This window comes from Phaethon aethereus (genome assembly GCF_964289735.1).
Source record: "Phaethon aethereus genome assembly, chromosome: 2".
Classification (NCBI taxonomy): Eukaryota; Metazoa; Chordata; class Aves; order Phaethontiformes; family Phaethontidae; genus Phaethon; species Phaethon aethereus.
The window spans coordinates 74,287,264-74,302,569 of NC_138582.1; the positions used below are offsets into that span (position 1 = coordinate 74,287,264).

Consider the following 15,306-nt stretch of genomic DNA (forward strand, 5'->3'; position numbering starts at 1 on the left):
ATTAGCCAAGTATGTGAATCAGAGATGTGACACAGAGCTGACATGGATAAATCTGATTCTGCTTTAGTGTTATCATGAGAAGTCTTTTTAATCTTCCTCTTCATTTCTGTGTTCTTGTCTGATTCCAACTATTCATCCTTCACCACGTTCACAGCACATCCTCTGTGATGAACAACACTGTTTTTTTAGCATCCTTTCTAAAGATAGGGGAGGTTTGCATTCACATTTACTGGGTTGACTCTCAGTAGTGCTTTATGCTTTCTTCTCTTGAGTCACTCATCATTGCAAGCCTCACCCCGCAATGTCCAGAGCAGTGCAGAGCCTGCCTGTGCCATCCTGTCCTGTGCAGAGCTCTTGCATGGCCTGGGGCACTTCTGCATGCCTCAAACCCCAACTCTGAGTGGCTGTAAAACATGAAGCATGCCTAGGACTGAAAATTAGCAAGAGCTTAAAATACTACTATGGTTTGAAGGCTGTAAACTCCTACTTAGGATACCAAGTGAATGTGTGGGCTCTGTGGAATTCAGGTTTCTTTTATTCAGAACTTTTCTGCTATTTAAGTGAAAATTCAGTCTCAGCTTTTCCTTTTGCCTAGTTTGGACTTTTTCCGTGTTCTGTATGTCTGTTCGAGAAGGTAGCCCTGAAGTCTTCATGCCTTTATCTGTGTTTTGTCTCTAGGTCCTCCAATTGAATTCTTGGGCAAGTCCCAGTGGAGGAGAATATTGGAATGTCAGTAACATTTAGGTTGCTGTGGTGCGTGCTCAGAGTAGACCACATTCCTAAACAGCAAGGGTTTGGGCAATGTCCTGAACACAGCCAGTAGGTGAAAAATGTTCTCTTCTGTTTGATTTTAGTGAAACCTGTGGGAACTTTGAAGGTTGCAGGTTGCATCTAAGTGATCCCAAAGGCCCGTTTTTGTAAGAGCAAGTTAATGAAAATGTTGTGACTACTCAATGAATTGGAATATTTTTCCAGCCATTGGGGCTAGAAAGATGACATTATATATACCTTTGACTTTCTGAATTTTTATTTGTCAGGTACCTGTTTGTATTACAGCTCCGGCAAGACATTCTTTCAGGGAAGTAAGTACCTCTTTGCTCTTGCAGCTGTAGTTTAAAGTATTTATAATAGTTAATCTCTTAGTGATTTAAAACTTTAACTGTGTGATCATTTTAATTGTTTATGGTATTTGTGCACAGATTATAAACATGGTTTACAGTTCCATGTGCATTTTTTTCCTTCAGAATAGAGAGAGATATATGGATTTGTGTGCATCATGACTATGTTATTGACAAATAGAATGGGTAAAGACCTTTGATTGATTGACCAGGTGATGGAAATGTATAAAGAGAGCAAAGAGTGTCCTGATTTTTGTGACTTGAAAATGTAAAATGGGCTTGCCTTGTTTTTCAGTGTGGTAGGTAAAATAGAGGAGGAAAAGATGATGAAGTGCAGCACTTTCTGTGCAGGTCAACCCTGCAAAAGTATTTTGTGTGTTTATAGTCTCACCCTGGCCAATAAACTCACACCTGCTCTGTTATTTTTAAGTACAAAAAGAAAAAAACTCAAAACCACATGTTCTGAACTATAGTGTTGGAGAAAGAATGGTTTCTTAGTTGATTTAATGTTGTCTCTATTAGTTCAAGCTTGTTTTGTGGTGGAGCATATCATCTGTTTAGTGCTAATTAGAATGTACCAAATTAGGAAATAATCATATGCAAGTAAAAATTAATTGTGAATGTTTCGTATCATTAATAGCTGTGAAAGTTAATGTTTCCATTTCATGTATCAGAGTACTCTTTAGCTTTACTGCAAGAGGAACTCGCTGAGAAAAAAGACATGACTTTTATAGCTCTTTTTTTTTTTTTTCTCTTTTTAAGACTGAAATGCCCGTATGAAACTGCTGTTGAACTAGCAGCTCTGTGTCTTCAAGGTATGCAGTCTTTTGAAAGTGGTCTGTCTTAATGTATTAAAAAACTCACCTACTATTTTCTTTTCACTCTTTGATACTAATGATTTCTCATTCACTGATCATATATAAATGGCATTTCTTTACCTGAGGAAAAGAGTTTTAGGGAGATCAGTTTCCTGCCTTCCCTCCACTCTTAACTTCTGAACCCACATTAGGCAATGTCAGCACACCTGGCAGGGAGAGGGAGTCTCCAAGGCATGGATAGACAGAGGTTTCATGGAAACCAGGGGCTGACCGGGAAGGAAAGACCCCAAATAGTTCCTCGCTGAGGGAGAAGCTGTGGTGTGTGCACAGTGTTACCTGTTCAGCCTGAAGACCCAGCTGGCCCTTCAGCACATGCTTTATGGCAGGCAGATCCCTACAGCTGTAGTTTTGAACATGGGCTGCCTGCTGCCTGTCCAGTGCTCGGGAGAGCAAGCCTCTGCGGTGTGTGACTGAAGAGATGGTTACAGGGCAGGAGGGAGGGGATGGCATGTACTGGAGGGGAGAGAATTACAGGGAAAGGTAAGAACTAAGATTACTTCTGTGTCAGGAACAAGGGCTACAAAACTTTCAAAAAACAGGACACTAGATTTCATTAGTTTATTGTGGGAAAATACTTCTTTTTTTATTGCTGCAAACACGTTAATACAGATATTCGTTCCATTTCAGGCAGTTTATTTTGCAGATGGGAAGGAAACGTGTGTAATGAAGCTCAAATCAAGTTCATTTTTTTCCTAAAAGAAAGTGCAGTGATCTGGGCCATTCTAGACATATCAGCAGCAAAATGAATCAAAAGGAAAATACTCTTCCTGTTCTGCTGGTGGCTGGCAATGGCACATGGAGTGCTTTGGAAGAGTCTTTTAGTTTAATACAGGAATGGAGATAACTCAGTGATTCTAGATGGACTTGACAGTCAAAACTGGGATTTCAGTTCCAAACAGTAACAGGTGTAAATCTTAAGGCAGTGAGTTATCTCAGTTTCCATTTGCAGCAGTCTGGCACTGCTGTGATTGTTAGGTGTGCAAAGAACTGCTGCGGGCAAACTCCGTTTTTCTTTTTGAGGTGGAGAAAATCTGGAGCCTCTATTTTATTCATTACTTCCGTTTTCACAGATAAAAACACCAGTACCTTCACAGCTGGTCTAAGCAAGGAGAACCAAGCAAAGAATAATAAGTTGGTGCCTCAACATTTTGGGTGCTAACTGACACCTGTTGTTATTAAGTAAATGTAATACAATAGCCTTCCATCCTGTTTTTAATGTCTCCAACTGGGTACAAAAACTAATATTTCTTGACTCTGTGGTAACATATTTAAATCATGGTGGCATTTTTATACTTTCCTGCTGTCTTTTTTTCAGTTTGTTTTCATCTATTTTGACATTATCACGATAAGTTTCTCTGAAATTATTTTGTTATTGCAGCTAATTTGTTTATATTTGCTGGCATAAGCTATAATTAGCATTTTTATAACATTTCTCACATTTTATTGTCATTGGAAGCTCTTAATTAAGCAGAAGAGTTTAAAGAAATGTCAAATGGTTATTCCCTCCTCAGTAAGTTACATGTACTCTGTGAAATCCAATCTTGCTCCTTAGTGTTGCTTTCCTAAGAGTGAGGAAGAAGTTACAAAATGCTTTTTAAGAACTGATGCTCTAACCCTCTGGAAGGCCTTTTCTCTTTACAGGACAGCTTTAAACTTCATACAGTTTCTTTATCAAGGAAGTTGTTCTGTTACAGTAATTCTTTCCTTCTTTCAAATGAGAATATTCACCTATTTCTTAGAAATCAAAGTGAAGGCATCATTTGTTTGCCTGACAGTGAATAGTGAGTGCAGCTGTTGAGAAACTAGGGTGATATTTTTCTTGTACCTAATACTTCTGCCCTAGCTTCTCTGTGTATCTTTTGTCCTACATGCTCATGATTCTTCTCATGCTTATACATCCTCTTTACAGCACAGTCAGACTTAATTCCTTGCCTTCTGTCTCAGTTAACTGGTAGAGAAATCTCCCGTGTTTTTCCTAGATGGTTGTCAACACATCAAACTTCAGTTTCTTACTTTTTTTTCCCTGAAGTCCTCCTTGCTATCTGTTTGCTAGGGCTCCCTCTTATATACTGGAGACTGGACTGCCAGTAATGCTTAGCAACATCTGTGTTAAATAGGCTTCCAACTTTGGTGAAATAGCAGCAGACCTGAGATATCTCTGTTAAAGAAAAAGACATATAGATAAGAATATTGTAACTCACCATGGAAGATTACTGTTGAAGAGAAAAAAATTGCATGTGAGGCAGTAGTTAGAAATGAACACAGTGAACTCAATCTGTTCAATATCCTCAGGAATGCTAAATGTCTGAGCAAAGTTCAAGTGTTCAAAACCACCTAGTAGGTGTATCAGTCAAGAGATTGCATTTTGACATTTTGAATGTAACTTCCTATGTGCTAATGTATCCTGCTAGTTATTTTGAAGACTGAGAGTTAATTAAATTTTGCAAGTGTTACATGTAAACTGCCCTGAAGCAATAAAACTGTTTTCTTCAAGGGATTTCATTTCCCTTTATGCTTGCACTGGTTTTTTTGTGTGTGGTGTTTTTTTGGTTGTGGTTTTTTTTGTTGGTTTTTTTTTTTTGTAGCAATAGTAGTCAGAAAACACCAACTGGTTTGGAACCACATCATGTGTCAGGTGATATGTGGTATTGCTGAACGGTGTATTTGCCACTGACGTTTGTCTCTCAGTCCCATGGCAGTGACATTGCAGCCTCTTTGTATAGCTGAGAGATTCCAGGAGCAAAGTATGTCGCAGGCACAAGACAGTTAAGGGCATAAGTCACTGAGATGCTCGGCACTTGCATCTCCTGCTGAGTTCAGTAGAGTTTGAAAGTGTCCTGCTCCTAGAAAAGATAATACCAGGCCCTAAGTAAATAAGTAGAAAGTGACACCACAATTATGCTAATGCTTCAGCATTTCTTTCTTTAAAAATTACTTAATCTGAGTATTATACCACCACTGTGGTTTTAAAAATCACATTATCACTGGTTTCTTGAGACTAGGTATCATCTTCATGTTTTCACATGAACAGTAATGTTACAAAGCATGCAATAGAATGGGAAGTGCTTTGGAATGAAAAGTATGACCTCATTGCAATGAGAGGAGATTTCAAAGTAACCTCTTCTGAAACAGTAGTGCACTGATTTTTTTTTTTTTTTTTAATAAAGCATTTAAAGGACGTAAAGTTTCTAAAATCCAGAGAAGCAGCTTTAGTTAAGCTGGTTTAGCTCTAGTATTCTTAAATGCTGGAATTCTGTACCATAATCTTACACTGCTCCTGCAAATGCATTTGACTTTTTGCTGTACAATCTGGTTGGAGTTTGTGTTGTGGTTTTGGGTTGTTTGTGGTTTTTTTTTTTTTTTAACTTACAACATCAGCACATGTATATTCTTCTACAGCACTTAGAAACTTATAAATTGTCATTGCCTTTTGGAGATTATGGAACTAAATGTTTCTGGTCATCCCATGATCTTTATGATTTTAACTTTTCAACTGATTGATTGCAGCTGAGCTGGGAGAGTGTGAGCACCCAGAGCACACACCAGAACTTGTGTCTGAATTCAGGTTTGCACCAAACCAGACCGAAGCAATGGAATTTGACATTTTTCAGAAATGGAAAGAGTGCAGGTAGGGTACCTGTGTGGGAGTGGTGTCTCTAGCAACAGGTGATTTTCTTCTCTTCGAAAGTATGTCCACAGGAACCCCTTCAGCAGCCATAAAATGATGATTATGTTTGTCAATTGAGAAGTATTCTAGACAGACTTTGAGCCCTCCCCCTTTTCAGAAATGGCAAACAGTAATTTAGGGAAGATTAGTAGGGTGAGTTTTTCTTTTTGTGTTTGTTTAGGTCATTTCATAACAGTTTAAGCAGTCCCATCTTTTTTCTGTTTGAGTTGGAAACAATTCTCTCTGACACATGCACACATAAAGTTTTGTGAGCAGGGTAGTAGCAAATAGTTTTTCCTGTCTTTCATTAATAAATATGGTACATTTTGGTGATGCTGTCTTACCTGAACTTTCATCCTTTATTGGCAGTTTTGATCTTTTTCAATTTTTGTCCCTCTGATCTGTTTTCATTTGGAGGGAAGAGGGTGAAAACATAAGCTAAGCTGGAAATACCATTCATTGTCATTAAGATTGAGGGCCCAAAGAAAAGGGTTAGGGGAAAGAATTTTAAAACATTTAAAACGGACAAAAATTTCCTACCGTAAAGTGTAAATAAATTTTATGTTCTTAGGGGAAAGAGCCCAGCGCAGGCCGAATTATGCTACTTGAACAAAGCTAAATGGCTAGAAATGTATGGTGTAGATATGCATGTCGTTAAGGTAAGATCCATGTTATACTTTATTTTATGAATATGGGGTCAGAACATTGAATGGAGATGCTGTCTCAGGCAAAACAGTCTCGACTCAGGGAATTTCACTTAATATACTGTCAGTTAACATAAATGTTTAATAACTGATTTGGGTACTGACAAAAAAAGAAAAGACAACAATAAAACAAACACAGAAATACCCTTCCTCCCCCTTCCCTAGCTCAACTTCAGTTCAATACCTCTCCTCCCCTCTTTTTCCTGTTAACTCACCTTGTTTTCCCTGTGGAAGCCTGCAAGGTTGAGGTTATCCACCCAACAGTTTCTTTGTGCTACTTCTTGCTTCTCATTCGTTTTCCTCTGCTGATCTGTGCTTCTTACTGCTCCCCTGCTGCTGCATGGGTCACGCATGGGCCGCTGTCCCTCGAGGCCATCTCAGCCCTGGCAGGGGTTCTCTGTGGGCTGCGGTCCCTCAGGGCTGTCCCTGCCCTGAGTCAGTCCCTCAGGGGTGTCCCTGTTGTGGTGGGGTTGCCCCTGGGTCATGGTCCTAGAAGGACCTCCTCCTGCAGGGAGAGGCTCTTCCCAAGAGCGTGTCTTCAGCCACGTCCACCACAGTGTCCCTTTCCGCATGCCTTTTCCTATGTCCCTCAAATTTTTCTGTTTGTGTCTCCCTCCTGCAGCAGCTACTGCTTGCCTTTAAACACATGTGAACTGAGATGTGCGCGCCCATGGCCGCAGTGTTGATGCGAAGCCATTTTCATGGGCATCAGAGCCATCTGGGGCAGCACATGGCCGCCTCCCATGCAAGGAACCCTGCAGCTCCCTGTTGCCAAAACTGCCACTTTGCACCCAATACAGATGCATATTCTTCTGCTCTGTTATGTTAAAAAAATATGTAAACCTCATTGTTTAATTTAAAACTTACGGATTTTGACGTACTACTGTAGTAGGATTTACACTACTAATGGCATATTGATTATTGATTCTGTGCTTGCTTTCAGGGAAGAGATGGTTGTGAATATGCTCTTGGACTGACACCGACAGGCATATTGATCTTTGAAGGAGCCAACAAAATAGGCTTATTCTTTTGGTAATCTGTTTCTGTGTTATATTCTTTTCTGTTAAAATGCTGAAACCTTTCTCCTTTACATAATGGGGTCTTGACTACAATTTGTAATGTAGATTGAATCTACAAGGTTAAATCTGAAGGTAAAATGGCCTGGTTAGAAGTACCACTCTCAAATGTGAAATCTTTGTTGAAAAATAGTCACATTTCCAGGAAATAATTCTATTATGATTCCTGAAGTGTTTCAGCATTGCAGATCACTGATGCGTTTTGGGGGATTCTCCTAGATTACAAAACATTGTTTTTCCATGAATTTTCCTTTTGCTTCTTGTGTTTAGGCCTAAAATCACAAAAATGGACTTTAAAAAGAGCAAACTAACACTTGTGGTTGTAGAAGATGATGAACAGGTAACTTTCTTTCCTTACTTGGGCCTGATCCAACAAAGTGTGGTGTGTCCTCAAGCTGGTAAGAACACAAGGGAGGCTCAGCCCACTTTTGGCCCAGGCTGTATTTGTCCTACCAAGGGCAGTAACTAATACCATGCATGCCAACTTCCAAAGCTTTTGTTTCTGCATTTAGGGCAGAGAGCAAGAGCACACATTTGTCTTCCGGTTAGACAGTGCCAAAACGTGCAAACATTTGTGGAAGTGTGCAGTGGAGCACCATGCTTTCTTCAGATTGCGAGCCCCAGCAAATAGTAAATCTAGTAGATCCGACTTCATAAGGCTGGGATCACGCTTCAGATTCAGGTATTTAACAAAGTAACAGCAATATATTTGTGTTTATGCAAAGGAGGAGGTACAGCATCCAGAAAAAGGCAGGATTTAACTTTGTTTATTTCTGTATTTTAAGTGGGCGGACAGAGTATCAAGCGACACATGGGACAAGATTACGCAGAACTAGTACATTTGAAAGAAAGCCTAGCAAGCGATACCCTTCTCGAAGGCATTCAACTTTTAAGGGTAAGTTTTTGTATGTGTGTTCACTGAACCAGTCATGTAGGTGTCCTGTTAACATATATAAATGTCATATTACAACCATAAAATCTGTACCACAGTATAAAAAGAAGAACATGTCAGGCCACCTGAAAAATTGGAATGCACGTGTGGTTTTTTTCTTCCGAAGTCAGTCCATTGTTCGTATTTACTGTTTTTAATCTTTGTCTACACTTAATTCTTTCATCCCCCATCTATGGAGAAGGAGGTACCTGTGGTTTCTTTTGTTGCTCTGTTGAGGAAGGAAGAGAAGTTGCATCAAATTCAATGAAGGAAAGCATGTAACATTTTCTTTGAAAAAGTGCATTTGTCATATGGAGTGGAGCAGTGTCCAAAAGCCTTGCTGACTTGCTTATCTAGCCAGACAGTTTTAGGGTTATTGAGCAGTCTCATTATGCAGTTGTTGCTGCTTTGCTGACTGCAATGGCATGTTACGCACCTATCCAGACTCTGACCTTAACCAGCTCTCTCTGGGAGTTGAAATGTGCTGAATTTGAGTGGAATGAGAAGGAATTGATTTCCCTTGTGGCTTTGTCATTTATCCTTCAAAACTTAAGCTGAGATTTTTTTTCCTTGTAGAAAAACCTAGGAAGGAGCACTGCAAGAGAACCCCCTCTAAATTCTGTATTACTTGAGGCTGGAGGTGTAGTTGCTGTATGGAGCAGGGTGAGCTGACGTTCCCTCAGGATGTCTTTGCGCTCCTTTATGTTCTTAGAATAAGAACCTCAGTTCCATGAAAAGTCCTTGTGGTGTTATGGGGGCACTTTCATTTCTCATGTACAATGGGGGAAAAGAGTAGCAAGAATGCATGCTTTCCAGAGGCTGTAACCCCCGCTTCCTTAGTACGTGTTATTTTTTTACCAAAATGCAAATTTACTAAATTTGTGAGATACTGTTATGTGATACATGAGAGTCAAGTATACGGTAAGTGTGGATGGTTTCATAAGTGGAAGAATAGATTATTTAAAGTTTATTTTTACAATAACAAGATCTGTCAGACCTGTGTGTTATACCTCGTGTCTCAGTGCTTCTGTACTTATGTCTGTGAGATGGGAAAGAAGAAAGTGTGGCTTATGCTCAGTTTAGTTCTCTGTGCGTAGCATGCCCAGGTGATCTCCCTCCAGATTGCTCAACAGCACGTTTGTTAAGTTAATGCAAAAACTCCCTTTAGATTATTGTCTTTCACACCTCTCTTGGCCATTAAGACCTGTACCTAGTTGCAGCCCACAAGCGTTGGATTCTGTCCTAGCTCAGTCTCTTTGAGACTTCTACAGTGTCTCATTAAGTTTGTCATCCACTTTCTGCATTCAACAACGCCTTGGATTTTCAGCTGTATCACTCAGCAGTTTTTCAATGCTCTTGAAAATTATGCTGTTTGTCAGGAAAAAGAAATGATACATCCCAGTTACTCAACTACATTCTTCACTGTTCTTTCCAGCCTGTCCAAAGCACAGGCCAAGACCTTGTTGCTCAGGATTGCTCAGTGCCTTCCCGTATTCCCAACTTGATGGGCTTTTTTGGCTACCGCTGTAATAAGACGCAGGCCATTATCAACTTAGGAATAGTCTGGTTTCTGTAAGATGCAAAATTGCTGTGAGGGGTAGCTTCTGATTTCCAAGGCACTCCACTCAATGGTATTGACATGGTAGCTACAGCAAGGTGAGGAAAGTAGTGCTCTGGTTGTGCAGAACTCACTCTGCCAAAAGTCCTTCTGTTGTGACATTTGGGAAGAATGCTCTTGCCTGCTGTCATCTTTGATGGGCTTTGACTCTTGCAGAAACGGAGGGAGGTTCGTGTCTGCCTCCTACTTTATGTACTCACACAGGAATGCTAGAAAGCACAGGGCTGCGCTTGCAGCTCTGATGCTTTTGTGCAAATATGTCTGTAGGAGGATTCACTTAAGCTGTAGTGTAACATCCCAACCACAGTAGCTGCAAAATGACTGATATTTCACATGTCTTAAGGTTTTTTCACCTTTCTTAAGGTTTTTTTATTTCTTTCTTTTTAAGCAAACAATCCTGTGAAAGCAGCACAACTGTGGTAAGTGACTCCCACACTTCTCTCTACCTCTCAGTTGCTGTTGTCAGGCAAAAAGGATTCTGAAGACCATTTCTGCATTAGGATTTGTTAAAAAACTCTCTGGTGTGGGATGAATTGCTTTGGGATCTCTTATTATGCAGCACCAAATTCTTCTTCGGGACTGCCTATGAGACGTTAAGTGCTTCCATTTTAATTTTTTTCTTTTTTTTTGTATTTGAGATCAGACTAAAGTAAAGCATATTAACTTTCTACTTGTTGCTATTATGCTAACTTATCTAGCATTATTTGTTCCTGTTTCATAAATGTAAAACGAAGAAAAAAAATTTGCACTCTTCTTTCTTGCATCCTCATTGCTGCAGTGTACATCTTGAATAAAACATTGATGTCCATCAGAATATGAGTTTTACTTCACTGTAACAGTTCCTTGAAGAGTAGAACTCTGAACTATAGGAAATTATGACATAGATGTATTGATGACATTAAAGCTGATTTTTTTTTTTTCTCCCGTAGTGCTAAAAATACTCCCGAAGTCCATAACTACCAGGTAAGAGCATAACAATTTTTGAGGAGAATATTGTCATTTTCTCATTTAGTGGTAAACATTTTTGCTCTCCATAATTAGTACAGCTGTTTTGCTCCCCTTCCCTTACTGTAGGGTGAGATTCTCCAAGGTGATTCAGAAATAAACAGCATTACATTGGGAGTTAAGTGAAAAGTGGAGGGACTCTTCTCTTCCACTGCGTTCTTGGATGCTCTGAAAGCTGAATATACTCCATTTGCCACCCTCTTTCCCTTCCCTTCCCTTTCTGTGAAATCACAGGTTAAAACCTTTGTGACTGTGAGTATGATGGACCCCAGGAGACTGCTCTGTGAACGAGCTTTTGTCTAGAGAGCCTCTCACATTGGATGATCCCTGACAAGAAGTTCAAACTTGCAATTATCTTTCCCATCACAACACTTGAGTTCATTGCTGGTCAAATGTTTGTTTGTTTGTTTGTTTAAACAAGCTCCTTTATCACTTCAGGGAAAAACCTTACCCCTTTTTTACCTGTGATATTAGCAGTCAGTGCTGCTGAGAAAGCAAGCTGTGCTTTCATCCAAACTGAGTGTGTGCGTGAGAGCTTAGTCTTAGCCCTTGTTTTTATTAAAAGCCACACTAGTGATTTTGTTTCACTGTTTCTCCTGAAGGTCTCATGGATATGAGAGAGAAATGCTGTCACCAAAGATAGGTGACCTTCTGAAGACTGCTATTATAATAGTAACCTTTCTCACTCTCCACCTTTGATTAAAGTTGACATTCTTTTGATGTGCTTTCTATGAGAAGCACTAGATGTGCCAGGTTGTGTCTCAAACAGAAAAGCAATTTTCTTTGCATTTTCCCATGAGTGTGTCCTAACGAGCAAGCTCATCACCAAGAAGTCTCACGTATATGCTAAATGGCATGGGAGAAGGTCTGAAACAGTGGGGTTTCTAGGGCTCACAAGGAGCACGTTCCTCATGGCCCCAGGAAAATAAAAAGTTGAACTTAATAGCGAGTTTTATATGATTTCATTAACCAGGTTCAATGTTTTTGCTTGCAGCCACAGTATCATCCTAATATACATCCTGCTCAGCCACATTGGCATCCACATACACCTGTGAATGTAAGGTAAGCAATCTTCACTTCGTGAAAAAGATTATTACTTCTTTCTCTATCATAATTTCTTGGTATGAAGCTTTCGTGGGCATATTGGGTGATTTTCTGCACATGAAAAGCAAACAGAAGTTAGAAACGTGATGTAGAGGCAGTGTTAAATGAGTTTAGATTTTGCTTTGGAATGTCCTCCTTGTTGAAAAAATTTTCAGGTTGATTTTTAATTCATAATTTGAAGTACAACTTTAGTGTATTTCTGTAGGGAGTGTGTTGGATGGGAAGATGCTCAGTAGCTTCCATAAAACTAAGTGCAGTTTGATCAGTATTTAATCTCCTAAGACAAAGAAGAAACTCATTTTAGGGTAAAGTTAGGTTATGAATGAGCAGATTCTTGCATTGCAGCACTTGTTTTCATCTTTTGCAGAAATGTATATGGAAGAATAACATGTACGTGGAACAGTGTATCAGGCACTTTACAGTGTTAGTGAAATCATAACATTGAGTGTTTGAGGACTGTTTCACAAAAATATTCCAGTATGTGCTATTGTGCTATCTTCTCGCTTTTTTTTTTTTTTGTAAATAGTAATGAGAGAAATTGAGTGAAAAGAAATTTTGGAAGAAATTCAGTCCAAGTTAGAACCAGCTTAGTGGAACGTACAGTGTGTGGAGGCACACACCTGCTGGTGGATATGTGTCTGTGCATGTACATGTGATAAAAATCAGCTGCTATTTTATCCTAATAAAAAGTAACTTTTTTAGGTTACTCAGTTTTTTAGCCAAATAATTACTGTCTTGACTGAAAATTACCAATACCCTAATCTTCATTCCTATTCGTCTTACATTTTTACCTCTACATTCTTACATCAGGATAGGTAGACTTTGTTCTTAGCGTAGGCAGGCTCTGGAGATGAGGCTGAGCTTAGAATGGATAAAAAGACAATTTGGTCCAAGTTTGAGTCTGAGAATGCAGGAAAAAAGCAAGTATGTTATTAGAAATACTTACTAGGCAGAGAAGCAGACATATTGATTGTCATCTCAAAATTCCTAGCTTACAGCAGTAAAGCAGATACTAAATTTATGCTAGAAACGGAAGACTGTTTAAATTGGGTAATTAACTTTGCCTGTACTTCGTATTCAAGATTCTTCCTGGTTTTAGGGTTTATGTGTCCATTTTTTTGTGTGTGATTTAAAATGTACAATTTCACATTACAAAAAAGTGATTGGCGAGAGACGTTAATTATTTTTCAAATAGTTTCAGGTTTTGCTGAAATTTTTCTAAAGGTTTCTTCACTTACGATACTAGTCTGTAACTTTTTAAAGCCAAGTAGTTCACCCTGGAGCAGAGTGATACTGAAATAAGCACAATAATGTATTGTAATGTGTGTAGACAACCTCCCCCATCGGCCCTTCCTGCTGCCTGGGCAAAGATTAAGGTCAGTGAAATATGAACAATGGCTTTTTTATAGCTAGACTTGTAAGTCTAAAAAACATACTTAAAAGCTCGGTTGTGCAAGCTCGGTAGAAAAGGTGCTCAGAATTTTTGTCCCAGTCAGGTAGAAGTGTTTAAATGTGTGCTGAAAGTGGAAGCTTCAAGTTATTCTAACCTGGAGTCCAAGTGGAAAAGTTGGATGTTCAGTATCTTGGATAGCTTGATGTTGAGAAAGCTTAATCCATCTGACTGTGAATTTGAGATTAAATCACAGATGCATTAAATTCTTTCTGCTGGGCATGCAAGTCTAGAATGGGCCAAGGGCTGAAATGAAACTACCTGTACAGTACTTGCTATATACGGGTTTTTTGTTGAATAATTTGTGAAATAATATGTAGAATTGTGTCTCAGTCGTCTTAGTAAAATCCTTTTAGTTAAATTATTTGTTTGCAATTAGCATAGCGTTCAGTCTTCTGAGAAAATTAATTTTTAACAGTTGTTATTATGTAACTTTAGAATATCTCCAAAAAGAGGTAAAATCTAAACCTGCCTGTATTAAAAAAAAGAAAAACACAAAGTGCAATTTCAGATGGTAATCAGGGAATCTTACATATTGTGGTTTCCTACATACTGTTAAAAATTTGTATTTATTTATTAACTCCCCCACCACCACACCCAAATGATTCAGGAGACACTGTAGGAGCGGTTGAAGTTAATATCGTGAAGCAGCAATAAGTAATGAACAAATAAGGAGAAAATATTTTTCCTAGTAGTACTTTTGGAAGTTTCACTACATAGTCACAGAGAAACACCTGTACTAGCTATAGACTCTAGATGTTCATCTTAACAAAACACACCTATATAACTTGTAGGCTGCTTCACTGTAATTAACCGCACCGGTGCTGAACGTATGGCAGTATTTACACAAGGGCAATTTTCATTCTTAATAGGATTGCCTTTCTTAATTTTTCAGGCTTTAGGGATATATTTTCATGAGCTCAACTTTTTGCATGGTACGGTTTATTTTACTTGTTTGATGTAGGCATTTAGTTTTCCTTTAGGCTCCCTCCTCGCTCCCCACCATCCCTCTGGGATTCAGGAGCATTGGTGCACGATACTTGTCCGTAACCCTTGAAAACAGAGAGGGTTTTTGATGACTGAGCTCTGGTTCAAAGCCTTTCCAAATTGCCTAAAACATTCCCAGTTGCTACGGTGGCTTCTGCATCAGACCTATAGGTCTGCCACCGTTTCCCTCCCTTGCTGATAGCTGCCCATCACACCGTATGCATGCTTAGCACTTGCTGGATGAACTCATGTTACTGTGTAGCGCTCATAAGTTTACTTCCATCTCTCACTAACCAATAACTGTGCAAATGGTACAGGCCACCCTATCATGATGACAGGCCATATTGGAAACCCCCCACAAGTGGAGAGGACAGCAATTTACGATATATCCAGGAACAGAACCAGAAGAATTTAGGAGGAGTCCAAAGTATGGTGTACCAAGATAAACTCATGACGACTCTCTGAAAAACAGTCATCTTCATTTCACCTGCCATCTTAGACGATCATTGCATTCCATGGTCCTTGTCTGTCTGCAGTATGTTCAAAGTGTATTGTGCATAAAGTGTGTGTGTCTTTGTATGTACATCCATCCTTGTCTAGTGTTCATGGACATTCTTGGGAAAAGTATTTTCCATATCTTTGTAAAAAATCTTGGAAAACCTTTTGTGAAAGCTGGTAAGAATTTTCAGTGCCCCAGGATCAGAAATATTTCTGGGGATTTACATTTTACCGTACTTTTGAATCTGTGACCCTCTGCCTGCTGTTGAA

The 15,306-nt window shown here is 39.2% G+C and overlaps 1 protein-coding gene across 1 annotated transcript in view; it reads left to right on the forward strand.

The window, feature by feature from the left end:
- EPB41L4B (erythrocyte membrane protein band 4.1 like 4B) overlaps positions 1-15,003 on the forward strand; it is a gene marked incomplete at its 3' end in the record, with an annotated part of 93,067 nt that extends 78,064 nt beyond the window's left edge. The window contains exons 5-16 of the mRNA XM_081996265.1: positions 1,038-1,082; positions 1,881-1,933; positions 5,504-5,624; positions 6,235-6,322; positions 7,311-7,399; positions 7,714-7,783; positions 7,956-8,125; positions 8,229-8,338; positions 10,381-10,411; positions 10,922-10,955; positions 11,992-12,059; positions 14,856-15,003. Coding sequence (XP_081852391.1) covers positions 1,038-1,082; positions 1,881-1,933; positions 5,504-5,624; positions 6,235-6,322; positions 7,311-7,399; positions 7,714-7,783; positions 7,956-8,125; positions 8,229-8,338; positions 10,381-10,411; positions 10,922-10,955; positions 11,992-12,059; positions 14,856-15,003 — 1,027 coding nt within the window. The remainder of the gene's footprint in view (positions 1-1,037; positions 1,083-1,880; positions 1,934-5,503; positions 5,625-6,234; positions 6,323-7,310; positions 7,400-7,713; positions 7,784-7,955; positions 8,126-8,228; positions 8,339-10,380; positions 10,412-10,921; positions 10,956-11,991; positions 12,060-14,855) is intronic.
- Between the last annotated feature and the right edge of the window lie 303 nt (positions 15,004-15,306).